This window comes from Hippoglossus stenolepis, chromosome 17 (genome assembly GCF_022539355.2).
Source record: "Hippoglossus stenolepis isolate QCI-W04-F060 chromosome 17, HSTE1.2, whole genome shotgun sequence".
Classification (NCBI taxonomy): Eukaryota; Metazoa; Chordata; class Actinopteri; order Pleuronectiformes; family Pleuronectidae; genus Hippoglossus; species Hippoglossus stenolepis.
The window spans coordinates 4741923-4754910 of record NC_061499.1 but is presented as its reverse complement, the minus strand read 5'-3'; the positions used below and the strand labels follow the sequence as shown (position 1 = coordinate 4754910).

Below are 12988 nucleotides of genomic sequence, written 5' to 3'. Positions count from 1 at the left end.
GAACATATGTCGCGTCGCTGAGTGATTCCACGCGACAGTTACCGTCATGGCCTGATGCTAATGAGCTTTTTTAAACTTTGCTCTGTCTCATCACACACATACTGTACATGTACATTTCTCTCTCCGTTCACCGGCCTGGAGGCTCATTACAAATATTCTTTAAAACCGCTCTCTTCAAACAGCATCATTGAAAACGCCTCCAGAGAAGGGAACTATTTATAAGTCAGATGTGATCTCCTGACTGTCTGTCAGACAGCTGGTTGCAGGAGGCTGTGCACGTTCTCATCACCTTTCACCGAGGTTTCCTCCGCACGAGGTTGTATGAACCATCTCGCTCGTTCTGCGTCCACGACACTTTCCCTCTGCCCTGCGAGGTGAGCCGTTTTATTTTCACACACAAATGCTTTTACGTGTTTATTGTGCTGTCATGTTTTTTACAGTGATGCCATAGAAATATTTCAGCGCACTGCGGAATTCTCACTTTTCTCCGAGGAAGTAGACATTGTAATTTGAGTTGTGGGTGTCAGTGACTTTAACTTTTTAAAATTTCTTTAGTTTAGTTCACTTCATACAACAACAAAATGCATGAATGAAAAGTAAAAAAAATATACATGTGGGGTGTGGAAGACACCAGTAATGACTTAATTTGAAAACCACACCCAAATATATCAAAAAAATTTAAATACAAAACAAACAAACTCTAAATTTTTTCTTCAGTCTTAAATATGTTGTTGCTTGTTTGCTCTATTTTAAAAGATGACCCAAATGCAGTGGGTGAACACGTCCCTTTAGTCTTACTGACTTTATTCTCACTTTAATCTCATGACCTCACTGGTCAAAGTTGTCCTCTGCCCCTTGGAATCCAAACCTCCAGTGAGACCATAAACAGCTCGTAACGACGAGTGACAGACAAAGAGCCGTGTGTGATTCCAAACTGTGGCCAAAGGAGAGATTTGTCAGGGTTAATTTTAACTCTGGCTCATCCGGGTGTCCAGCACCTGTGCTGCGAAGGAAAATGACAGTGTTAGTCGAAGGTCAACGAGGGGTGGCTTGGTCGCTGCGTGCCAGGCTGAGTTGTAAGAATTTAAACCAGGTCTTCTGGCTGTGGACTGGGTGAGATTCTATCAGCACAGAAATTTGGGTTTGAGGCTCGGCTGCAGCTCCTCAGTCTTTCACACGTTGGATAACAGTAGAAAAAATGAAATGAGAAATAAATAATCTCAAGGGTCAAACATCACAGAGCAGATAATTGTAAAAGTTAAATAAAAGAGTCTTTGAGGTTTAGATTAAATATTTGTTTCCTTTTATATGACTGATAGAAAACATATGAGTGAGATGTCATGGAATATGACTTTAATAACTATCTTTGTCTGTTGGTGTTTGGTTAGTGAGCGGCTGGATCAGTCTCTGGAACAGGAGGCATTATGTGGCTCAGGCTGACAAAAATAGTGCAAAGTAAAGACGCCAACTTAAAGCTGCGCTGCAGGACAGTTGTGTGTTTGGGTTGGTTCCAGCATTTTCCACTACAGGGTGTGTAAGCAAAGCTGGAATTAATGCAGGTTTGGCTGCCATTGTATTGTCGTTTATTTTAAGTTTCCAAGTTATACCGTACATACAAATATAAAGAACTACTACTGAAGTACTACTTATATAACGTATGTTGTGATTTGGTGGTAAACAAATAAAATTGAGAATAAAGAATGTCTTCAGTTGAATATAAACTAAATGAAAGAAAGAAAGAAATGAATAACGAATACAAAATCTCATCGTGGGCACACTGAGGCAAATTCCAAAACAACTGAGATGTGTCGCAATAAAGTATTGAATCTTATGCTCCCTGCCAGGAGATGGTGAAAATAATAATAATAATAATAATAATAATAATAATAATAATAATACTGCTACTACTAATTATACCAATACTACTACTACTACTACTACTACTACTACTAAAAAAATAAAAAAAACATATTAATGATAATAATAATAATAAAAGGACTAGGTTTTGTTTTCATATCCAGATTGTTCTATAAAATGCTACAAAAATAAGAAATACAGCTCTAGATATAACAGCTACCACCACTGTAATAATAACATTACTAATACTACTACTACTACTACTACTTATAATAACAAAAATAATAAAAATAATAAAAATCTAATATTAACAACAACAATGATCAAACTAATAATATTAAATACAAATCTCTAAATAGTGAGAACCAGCACCACTGTAAACAACCTCTCCAGATCTCGCCGAGTCTCGCGGAGTCTCGCGTGGTTTGGCCGCAGCGACAGAAGATGGATAGCATCGTGAGTAAATCGATCGGTAGCTGCCGTTAAATCCGGAGAAAAGCCTCGTTCCGCCCGAATCACGTCCACAGCCGCTCGTTCCCCGGCGGATCCAGCGGGAGGGGACACGGTGGACCGGACGCAGCGTCTCTTACCGGGGGGGGATAATCGGTCTGTGTGTGCCCCGCTCGTCGGTTAACTAGCCGCTGCTAACAAGCTAGGTGGCTAACATCCGTCGGTGGGTGAGACCAGGAAGGAGTTTCGCGGACGAGCAGCGCACGGAGCCCGGCCTCAGCTCGCTCCTCTCCCGCGGACACTTATCCGTTACAAAACAACCCCAGCCCTCATCCAGGCGGCCGGACCCCGGGAGAAAGGTAACTGCTGCCCGGCCTCATTAGCGTGGATCAGCCCGGAAGTTGGTTGAAGGTGGTGAAATGTGGAGTAACGTTGAATAACATGATCGACAGGTTCGATCAGGTTTTGTTGGACTTCGTTGCTGATCTGTTATTCTAGTTAAATGGTTCATTTATTTAACCAGTTTATTTCCCTGCAGCTCCTCAACCTGTGTCTTAGTTTCAACCGGTTTACTCAAAGACAACAGACAGAACTGACCATTGAACCCAGTGTGGCCTGTGGTCTGTGGACTGTTTCCTGATCAAAACACATCAGTGTGACGATTAATCGGTTAGTGGATCAACGGAAAATTTAACCTATAACATGAGTTTGATCATTAATTGTTTAGTTTATCAACAGAATATTTACCTGTGTTACTTGAGTTTGACGATTAATCAATAATCAGAAAATCAACCAGTGTCTTCGATTGGTCAGTCGTCAGAAAGTTTGACGATTAATCAATTAGTTGATCATCAGAATATGAATCTGTGACCTGAGTTTGACGTGTAAATGATTATTGGATCATCTTCAACCTGAGAATTGAGTTTGATGATTGATTTATTAACGGATCATAGGAAAATAAACCTCCTACGTGGACGAATAGTCAGAAAATTAACCTGCAGCTATTTTGAAAACCAACGAGCAAAACATTTTACAAATCGGAGGCCGTCTGTAGTTGAATCTGTCTCTTTGCTGTTTAACTCAGAGGCACCAGGTCAGTAAACACGTAACCTTATTCAGCCTCTGAGCAAATAGTTGTAAATGGCGATGATTAACAAAATCAGCCGAATAAACAACCAAAAAACCAAACTGAACGTTGGACCCAGTGCGACTTGTGATAGTGAAGTGTTGTTATTTACCCTTTAGGCCACCACATTCAACCACGCGAAAGTATATTTGTAGCTTACTTATACTTATTCTTTTCATATCTAACGAGCCAACGAAACTGAAGTTGACTTGTCTTGGACTTAATCGTCTTTCACTCTGTTTTCTGCCTTTGCTGGGGACTTCTCTGTGTCTCAGGAGTCACACAAAGTTATTTCCTGCCATGTTTACACCGTGTTTGTGTTTGGTTGTACACAGTATGCAAACACATTTCCATAGATCATCGGCACACAAAACCAGCAGAGCTCACTTTCCAGCCAAAACCAGTTCTGCAACAATAACTTCACTGCCTGTGTAAGATTGTTAAATTCGATGCAGGACACACAGACGACATCTGATCTTTGCCTCCTATCGTCCCTCCGCCAATTTTTTTTGGAAACCTCTACTGAAATTCTTGCTTAATCCTGCTGCTAAACAAACCAACAAACGGACCGGGGGCCAAATGAAAACCCTCCTTGGCTGAGGTTATAAACAGGGACCCCTCAGAATGTAACAAGGTCTTTTCTTTTCTTTAGTGTGTGTCTTGGAAACTTGAGGTTCAGGGAAGGAGCGAAAAGGGAGCAAACCATTGTTTAGCCAACAGCTACTGTTGTCCCCTCATACGTGAAATAGTTTCAGGCATTCTACAACATGCAGTTAAACGCCCCTGTTATGCATTTGAATGGCTCCTCCAGGTGAAGAAAATGCAAATACGTCAGACTTTAATTCAACAGAAGATGAGTTGACGTCACCAGCAGCAGTGTCTCTTCGTCACCTCCTGGTTTACATCCTTGTTGCAGTAAAATCATTCCTCGTTGATACACTGCACTAAACCAAGCTCCAGCGCCGCTGCTTTGTTAGAGTTATCGCCGATGCATCTCTGCAAACAGAAGCAGAACAGACAAGATAGACGACTGAATTTAGTTGGGTGAGGTTGTAAAAACATTTCAACATCTTGTTCTCTTGTGCAGGCAGAGTTATAACATAGTTTGGATACTTTATTAAACCGCTTGGGTAAATTCCAATTATCCAGTAGCTCACCCATAAACCAACAGTCGGCAACGATAAACGTTATTAGGCTAAAGACATTTAACTCGCCTCAGTTTTGCTTTTAGAAACCAAACAACATAGAATACGATCACGCAGAGTGCTCGTGTAAATGGTCTGTTGTTGGTCGGGTCCATGTATTTGTGGAGTTGCTTCAGTATTCAGGTATAGCCTCTGATGTTGGGATCCTCGCTCTTCAGCCTGAACCTCGCGTCTGCACAGATTCTCTCCTCCACCTGTGTCACGTTGCTGCCGTCTCATGTGCACATGTTGACGCGCGGTTCCAGCCGCACGTTTGAAGCTGAGCTGAGCTTTGTGTCATCACCATGTTGGTGTTGATTTATTTATTTCTGTCTGATAGTTGAAGGTCACGTGAGGCTTTAGGGGCTGTAGGTGGGAGACTTGAAAAGCACTGAGGTTCAGAGGTCTTGGTGACGGGTGACGAGGTGTCACGCATGTGCTCCAGTCCCGACCTCTCAGCTGGTCTGGAAATGTGTGGCTGTCCAATCCTGATTCATGTGAAGGATTTGTTTGAAATGCATTTGATGTTTTTACACAACACTGTAACCATTGCTAACTTTGTCACCATGTAATAATACCTCATAACTTTAAATAGCTAATTTCCTTTTTCTTTTTTATGTTTTTTAAGGACAAGAATATTTAAATTGGCCTGAGTGCAAAGATGTCGAAGGCTCCAGACACTCACGCTCAGTCTCGCTCCAGATCGAGGTCCAGATCCAGATCCTACTCCAGATCTCGCTCTAGGAGCCACTCCCGCTCAAGATCCAGGAAACGTCGCTACAGGTAAATCCAGTCATCAGTTTTTACATCAACGCATTTTAGTTTGGTGCCCTCATGAATTCTTCTTTTTATGTATGAATAGATTCAGCAGGTCCTGACAGATCTTTTAATTATGTAGTTTATGATTATAGAGCAGCCACTGTAACCCTGCAGAGCAGCTAAAACCCATTGAACCGTTTAATAAATACTAAGTAAATATTTAGTTTGGCTGTTTTCTTTGTTCGATGCACGACAGCAGGTATCGGTGTGAGTCATGTTACATTACATAAATGAATTTTAGCACAAGTCTTGCATTTGTTAGCCATTGACCATGAGTCAATCTATTTAGAGTCTTTATTCTAGAGCCTCAAAGGGATTTTTGGTGTTGATATCAGGGGTAAAACCAACAATCATTCAGATCAATTGTTTTGCTGACATTGTTTTTTTTCTTGTGTCTTTTCCCTTCTCTCTCTCGTGCAGCTCCAGGTCTCGTTCCCGCTCTCGTTCTCACACTCCCTCCTACAGAAACTATCCTAGCAGGGACTATCAGAACAACAGAGGCGGCTTCAGAGGCTACAACCGCGGCTACAGGAGGCCGTTCCACTACAGACCCAGAAACCGCGGCTATTATAATCGTGGTCACTACCAGAACCGAGGAGGCGGTGGCTACAACCATAAATCCAACTGGCAGGGTGGTGGAGGCGGAGGCTGGCACGATCGCCACCACGACCAGGACCACCACTCGCACAGTCCAAGGAGGGGGCGCTCCCGCTCCCGCACACCTAAGAAGCGCTCTGGCAGCCGGAGCCGCTCACACTACTCCGACCGCTCATCGTCGGGCAGATCTCAGCGCTCCAAGCACTCCAGCGAATCCTCTCGATCCAGGTCCTCAAGCCCACGCCATCGCAGCAGCAAGAGCAAGCGTGGCTCCAAGGAAGCCAAAGACAAGCTCGCAGAAAGTCCACCCGAGAAATCAGGTCACGCCGCGGATGGCAGCGCTATTGAGAAGGCATCCGGGGGGAAATGGATCGACTACGACACCAGCCCCAAACGTGCTAACCTTAAGAAGGAGGACGATCTCTGTGACTCTGAGATGAAGGGACCCAGCAGCAGCGGTCCTCTGTGGAAAACCGTCGGCAGCGTGACCCCTCCACCCAAGAGCCCCACGAAGTCAGAACAAACCGCCTCCTTCGGCGGCTTCGGGTTCTTCTCAAATGAAGAGGCCAAATCTGGAGATAAGACTGTGATCTCTGCTGCCTTCAAAAAGTACGTCTAGTATTTGTTTCTTTACGTTTTATTTTTTTCAATCTAATCACATTGTTTTATTTCTTTAATCTTCCTCACAAACTATGAACGTTATTTTTCTTTCAAACACGTTTAGCCTTTGACAAAGATCCCTGGAAGATTACAGGTTAAAATGGAATGAAACGTAGGACTCCTGATTTTAAGTCCATTGAAAATGTAGCCGGCTATTTTCTGTGCGCTCAGAGGAAGTTATATGAAATCCCACCTTCTTAGGACGATGACGGTTAACGTGAGTATAATTATTGCAATGTGAGTCCTGGTCTGTACTGTTTACATTAGGTTTGGGCATTTTTCATACAGGATAAATACATTGTTGTTGGACATTTTGGGGAATACACTTATGAGCTTTGTTGTTGAGAGTTAGGTTTGTTCAGGTTAGATGAGAACAGTGATTCCACTCTTATCTTTTTAACAATAAGTTCCTGTATAGTTAGCTTAGCATAAACACAGGACACAGGGAAACTGATGCCCTGTCCAAAGGTAACAAATCGCTCCTACCACAAGGAGGCGCTATCTGTTCAGTTTTATTTTCTCCTAACCAAATGCATCTCTGCCAGTGATGCAGTGATTCTTGGTTTAATGACTGAAGATGAAGTGTTGACTGGTGTGAGGCCAATTTTTCTTGTGATAAATACCAAGAAAACAATGAGTCAATTCAATTCAATTTATTCTCTCTTTCAGGTTCTTGGCTGAGAATAAAAACAAACAGGCAGCTGAAAAGGAGAACGGTCGTGAGAAGGAGCAGAGCGCCGAAGACAGAGACCACGAGAAAGGAAGCAAGCCCGGAGACCTTTTCAGCATCTCGTCCTCCTCTTTCGCCAAGGAAGACAAGACGCATCCCTTCTTTGATGCTGGAGAAGAAGAGTTCCTCAAGTCTCACGGCATGAAAGACCAGGACATTGACGAGGACGGCGAGAACAAAACAACCCTGACGGCTCGCGACATTTTCGGGAAGTGGGGGGACGAGCCAATCTACACGACGTCCTACCCGTCCGTGAAGGAGAAAACCCGCAGAGATGAAGAAGAGGTTGAGCCCATCGATCACATGGAGGAGGAAATGTACCGGAGCCGCAAGCACAGCTCAAAGAAGGAGGAGAAGTCCAAGAAGAAGGAGAAGAAGGAGAAGCCCCGGAGGAGTCTGTCCCCTGCCACGTCAACGTCTCGAGAGAAAGAGCGCCCCCTTTTCCCTGGAGCGTTCCCTCCTCGTGAGGACTCCCCCGTACGTCTGTCATCTTCAAGGGAGGAGTTTGAGCTCAAATTCGGTTCTTTAGATGAGCTGCCCAGGTACGTGTAGTAATTCATTCGTGTAAAGAACTGTCAGTGTATTGACCCAAATATATGACAACTAATTTTTGATATATATATATATATACCATAGAACATGTGAAATGTCAAGTATGAAAAAGTAAGACAATGCAGATAGAAGCAAGTGGCTGGATACAGTGTAGGAACCTTCAGTACATCTTAACTCAGTTCAGTCAGAAGATCTAATGAGGTGCTAACGCTGTTCTCTTGTCCACGTATCTAATAAAACCTCCTCGTCCTGCATGAGGGTCATCACTGTCCATATTATTCACATTAAACCTTGGATCATGTTTCTCTCAACAGTGATCCTCCCTCATTCTGTTCTCTCAGCTCCTCCGCGTCTAAGGATCGCCTCGTGCCCCGGGATCTGCTGAATGTCTCTAAGAAAGATCCGGAGTTTCGTTCCACTTTCCAGCACATTCAGGCAGCGCAGCTCCGCCGTAGCCCCTCAGAGCTGTTTGCTCAGCACATAGTCTCAATCGTGCACTATATCAAAGGTACAGTATATGTGCTGGTTTGGGTCCACACTCAAAAAGACCAGACAGCAGGTGTTTGGGCCGTTGTCGATGTCTGCAGCACGTTTTCTCCTTCACGTTAGTTGTTACTCGTCGCCCCTGTGTGTGGAATGATCGATTTCTCTGTTGTGAATTTGCAGCTCAACACTTCCACTCGTCAGACATGACTTTAAGTGAGCGGTTTGCCATGTACCAAAGAAAAGCTGCGGAGGTAGAAATGATGAAGCCAAGGAAGAGCCCAGAAATCCACAGGTATCGACAGCATTCAGCAGATCTATTGAAACAAAGCATTTCCACTGCGCAGTATTCTGTGTCTGATTATCTCTGACTGACATGAAGTGGTTTCCTCGCCCCCTCAGGAGAATCGATGTTTCCCCCAGTGCCTTTAAGAGGCACTCTCACCTGTTTGAGGATATGGAGGAGGCGAGCTACAAGGTGACGCGCCCTTTTGAAATTTGACGTATTTGGAACAAGCAAACTTGAGACGACAGTGTTCAGCTTTGTGCTTTTCTTTCAAAGGATGCATATTTCTAAATCAAAAGAGCCCAATTGTGTTTTGTAAGTGCCAAGCAAGCCCCCCCAGCCTATGAGATATGGTTATTGATTGGGTATATACGAAACCCAAGAAAAGGCTAAAAGGAAGTGAATTAACATCCTGAGTCCGAGCCTCTCAAGGGACGATTATCTGTGCCTTTACCTTGTAAGTATTTTTCCTGAAAAGAAAAACATCAAGCCACAAAACTACTGTGAATTTAAATTTATTTGAATGTGCTACGTGCATGCAGCTGGTTACCACAAATACTTATTTTGATATATTTGTTTTGTACATTACTGCATTTGTGAATATAGTATTTTAAACGTAGTAAGTTAATGTAACATGTAACTTGTATTACCAATATTCACATTTTGTTTTCACCACTAGAGGGAACACTACATATATACATGTATTTTGTAGATTTTTAGGTTTGTCAAGTTTACTCAATAATGTGAAGTGTTTATGAATCTGAGAATATGTACGTTTGATTGCTTCATTCATAATTTGCCCATTTGAAACGGCCGGTTCAGTGGTAAATAAACAAATATCTTCCTGCAGGATCCAAGTAAAAAGTTCAAAGGTGATGTGATGGACCTTCGGCTGGATATTGAAAGACGCAAGAGGTTTGCGGGGAAAGGAGCCAGGAGCCCGGGAGACTCCCGAGGGCCGAGCAGAGAAAAGTCCTCTGAGAAATCTGGGAAACACCACAAAAAATCCAAGTATGTTCCATCGATCGTGTCGGTTTCTTAGACATTAGAAGCAGCGCTCCTGCAGCAACCGGGATTATAACTGTATATTTATTTCACAGGAAGGGAAAGAAGAAGCGTGATCGCTCCCCGTCCTCCTCGTCCTCCTCCTCCTCTCCATCCCCTTACCCTCCACATTTCAGAGGTAAACCCTACATGGGCGAGGGGATGGAGCAATCGGAGGAGGGCTACCCTCACCCACGTTATCCCCCAAGGGACTGCGGGGGACCTGGGGAAAGAGGCCCCCGGGATTACGAGGGCCACGCCCCAGACAGAGGCCGAGGTCGTGGATTTGTAAGTTTGAAATGTTTTTTCACTGATGTGCTGACATCTTGCAATTATCTGTCCTAACCTCATCACTGTAGACTTCTCTGCTCTGTTCCTTCCTCCTAATGCTAAGGAACATAATGTGGATGATGATGATGATGATGACTCTATCATAAATATTCCATGCATTACCTGATTTTAATCGAGGTAACGTAGTGAAATCAGTGGAACTTCACCCCATCACTAAACCAATGCCTGATTTCCATCGGTGTGGCCTGTGTCTCTGTCCCTCTCATCCTCTCTGGTTCTTCTGTTTTTTACTCCGACTTAAAACTGTTTTATCAGAAATACTCATTTTACTGTAGAATGTGTGTTTGTGTCTCTTGTCTGCAAATTCAAAATTCCCCTGTTGTTTTGATTCCAGTTCCCCAGAGTGAGGGGGCGAGGTTGGAACAGAGGAAATTATCCAGGCAACAACGGCAATGGAAATCCTGCTAATATGAATCCTCCAGTGCGCCCCCCGGAGGAGGAGTGGGACCCTGAGTACACACCCAAGAGCAGGAAGTATTACCTGGTGAGCACCTGCAGAAAACAAGACATGGAGACGCCACCTTCAGGTTTAGAAAATAACCACTGGTATTTTTCTTTATATTTTTTAATTAACAGATTATTAAAGATAATTAATACTTGAAAATCCTACATGTTCATTTAAAAACTGGGATTAAAACATTCAAATAATCAATTATTTCACAATTTTATCTCCTTGTTCTGTTAACGTCGCCTCGTTTTCCTTCCAGCACGATGACCGCGACGGAGAGAAAACCTGGATTGACAACCGCGGAAGGGGCCGGGGTTCCTTCCCGGCTCGCCGCGGCCGCTTCGTCTACCGAAAGGGAGGCAGCAGCCCGAAGTGGACGCACGACATGTTCCAGGGAGGAGAAGAGCGGGACATGGGAGACGACGGAATAGAAGTAGACCACAAAGACGTGAAGAGCGGCGGCGGCGGCGGCGGCGACGCCTCCGGCCCGAAGCAGTGACCTGCTCCGCTCCGTCCTCCACTTTTATCAGCGTGTCAGAGTCGTGGTGAAGGGGTTATTTTTTCTTTGTTTCTCCCCTCGAAGTCATCTCATGGTTTAACGGTTAAAATGTGTTTTAGTTTGAGTGAAACCTTGTTACTGACTTGAATGAAAAGCAGTGCTCTGTTTGTGCAGCTGTTTCCAGACACGAACCAGACCCCAATTATTTTCTGGACATTTTCCGGAGAGTTCGCCTTTCGCTCCGCGAAGAACGCAGCGGGAGATTGTCTGGAGAAGTGAGCAGTGAATGTTCAGAGCAACCGACTCGGACATTTGCGTTCTCTCTGTGAACTCCGAGGAAAATGTCCGGACTTCGTTGCGCGTCTGAAAGCAGCTTCTGTAAGATGAGTGTGTTTTTTTTTGTTTGTTTTTTTTACGTGACGGTGAGTTTGACCGGTTTCGTTTTTGCTGCCGCGTCTTTGTAACAGAGCGATTACCGAGGCCACCGAGTTTAAAGACGGATATTCTCGGAAAATATTTAATAAGAAAGGAGTTTGTGCCTTAGAAAATAAAAAATACTGTGCTTATGTGATCTGCTTAAAGGTACAGGAAGGCATTCTGTTTTTTTGTTTTTTTTCTTCCTTTTGGGGCCGTGATCAATCTTTGACGTGACTGCATGATGTGTTTGATTCGTACCTCGCTCCATGGGACCAATCAGTAGTGGGAACCTGACCCGTGATTCGTCATCGACACATGATCATACAACGTGAACGTTTCTCTGTTAAACCCCTGGACGGTTGATGTCCGTCACTGTTATCTGAGCTGTTTCACTTCACCTTGATTCCCCTCGTTAGGAGGTGAAGACATTTTATATGTGTTCTACATTATATTCTCTTCGATTTGTGATTTCAGTTACAAAAAAACTAATACATTTAAAAGAATTGGCACAAAAAAGAAAATCTTCTGATTTGCTTTAGACACGTTAGGTTTTCCTGCCTCTGTGATATCAGTGTAGGTGAGTGGCTACGTTTGTTTAGACTTTTAATAAAAAGAAATAGTGCGTGTATAGAATTATACGACATAAGTTATTCTTATCGTAACGTCTGAGGGAGGAAAAACAAAATTTTCTTTAAATACAAACTGCAGCGATTCTCTCGTAACAAAGACCTGCAGTTGAAACTTTGTGCTGAACCTGAATACGTGAAGAGAAACCTGAAAATCTGTGACACGACATTTTTTCAAGTAGCAAAATACGAACCTGTTCATTTGAAGCGTCGACACAAGCTAGAAGTAGTTTTTGTGAATCCCACTTCGTCGTCTCACTTTTGACTGTACATAGTGCATGTACTAAACACAACTGTAGGACTGTATCATTTGTTTTTTGTTTAATCAAAAGTTCAAGACTTTTTTTACTGTTCTCAAGAGCTTTGAATTACTTGTCTAATAAATTCTTCTTTGATTCAGGGCAAATCAGAAGTGTGGTTCTTGAGATTCCATGAAATAAAACCACTTTAAAAAAAAAGATCCTTTGTCCAGATCCATGACAACATTTAACGAGTTCTCTCTCGGCCTATTTCTTCTTACAACCTTGGTGGAAATCTGTTCTGTAATTTCTGTGTATTCCTGCTGCCAAACAAACATAAACAGTGGAGGTGAAAAGCTTTTAGTTTCACTCAAACTTGATCTGCACGTGTCGAAGTTAAGAAAATACAATTTTTTTTTCTTGGTTGTGAACTTAAACTGACTCTAAGTGTTTCTGCCATTATATCACTTATCCTGTAGGGTCACAGGGAACTGGAGCTAAGTTTATTTTATTTTGGACTTTTGTCTGCTCACTGTAGCTTCATATTTACCTACAAATATTATTCTCTTCTAATGTTCTATTCGAAAATTGACCATAGGGATTCATCAACCTGTAGAACT

The 12988-nt window shown here is 43.1% G+C and overlaps 1 protein-coding gene across 5 annotated transcripts; it reads left to right on the top strand.

The window, feature by feature from the left end:
• The first annotated feature begins 264 nt into the window (after nt 1-264).
• thrap3b (thyroid hormone receptor associated protein 3b) lies at nt 265-12535 on the top strand. 5 transcript variants are annotated; one of them, XM_035182431.2, is made up of 12 exons: nt 2261-2666; nt 2846-2976; nt 5246-5400; nt 5857-6642; nt 7363-7965; nt 8290-8483; nt 8642-8753; nt 8861-8936; nt 9595-9755; nt 9845-10076; nt 10474-10623; nt 10847-12535. In XM_035182431.2, the coding sequence occupies exons 3-12, from the start codon at nt 5279-5281 to the stop codon at nt 11084-11086; spliced, it is 2676 nt and encodes an 891-aa protein (XP_035038322.2). In that variant the 5' UTR covers nt 2261-2666; nt 2846-2976; nt 5246-5278; the 3' UTR covers nt 11087-12535. The 5 variants fall into 5 exon arrangements, with proteins under 5 accessions (XP_035038321.2, XP_035038322.2, XP_035038323.2 ...); XM_035182430.2 differs by lacking the exons at nt 2261-2666; nt 2846-2976 and adding an exon at nt 265-374; XM_035182432.2 differs by lacking the exon at nt 2846-2976 and having other exon boundaries at nt 8317-8483.
• Nucleotides 12536-12988: the final 453 nt, after the last annotated feature.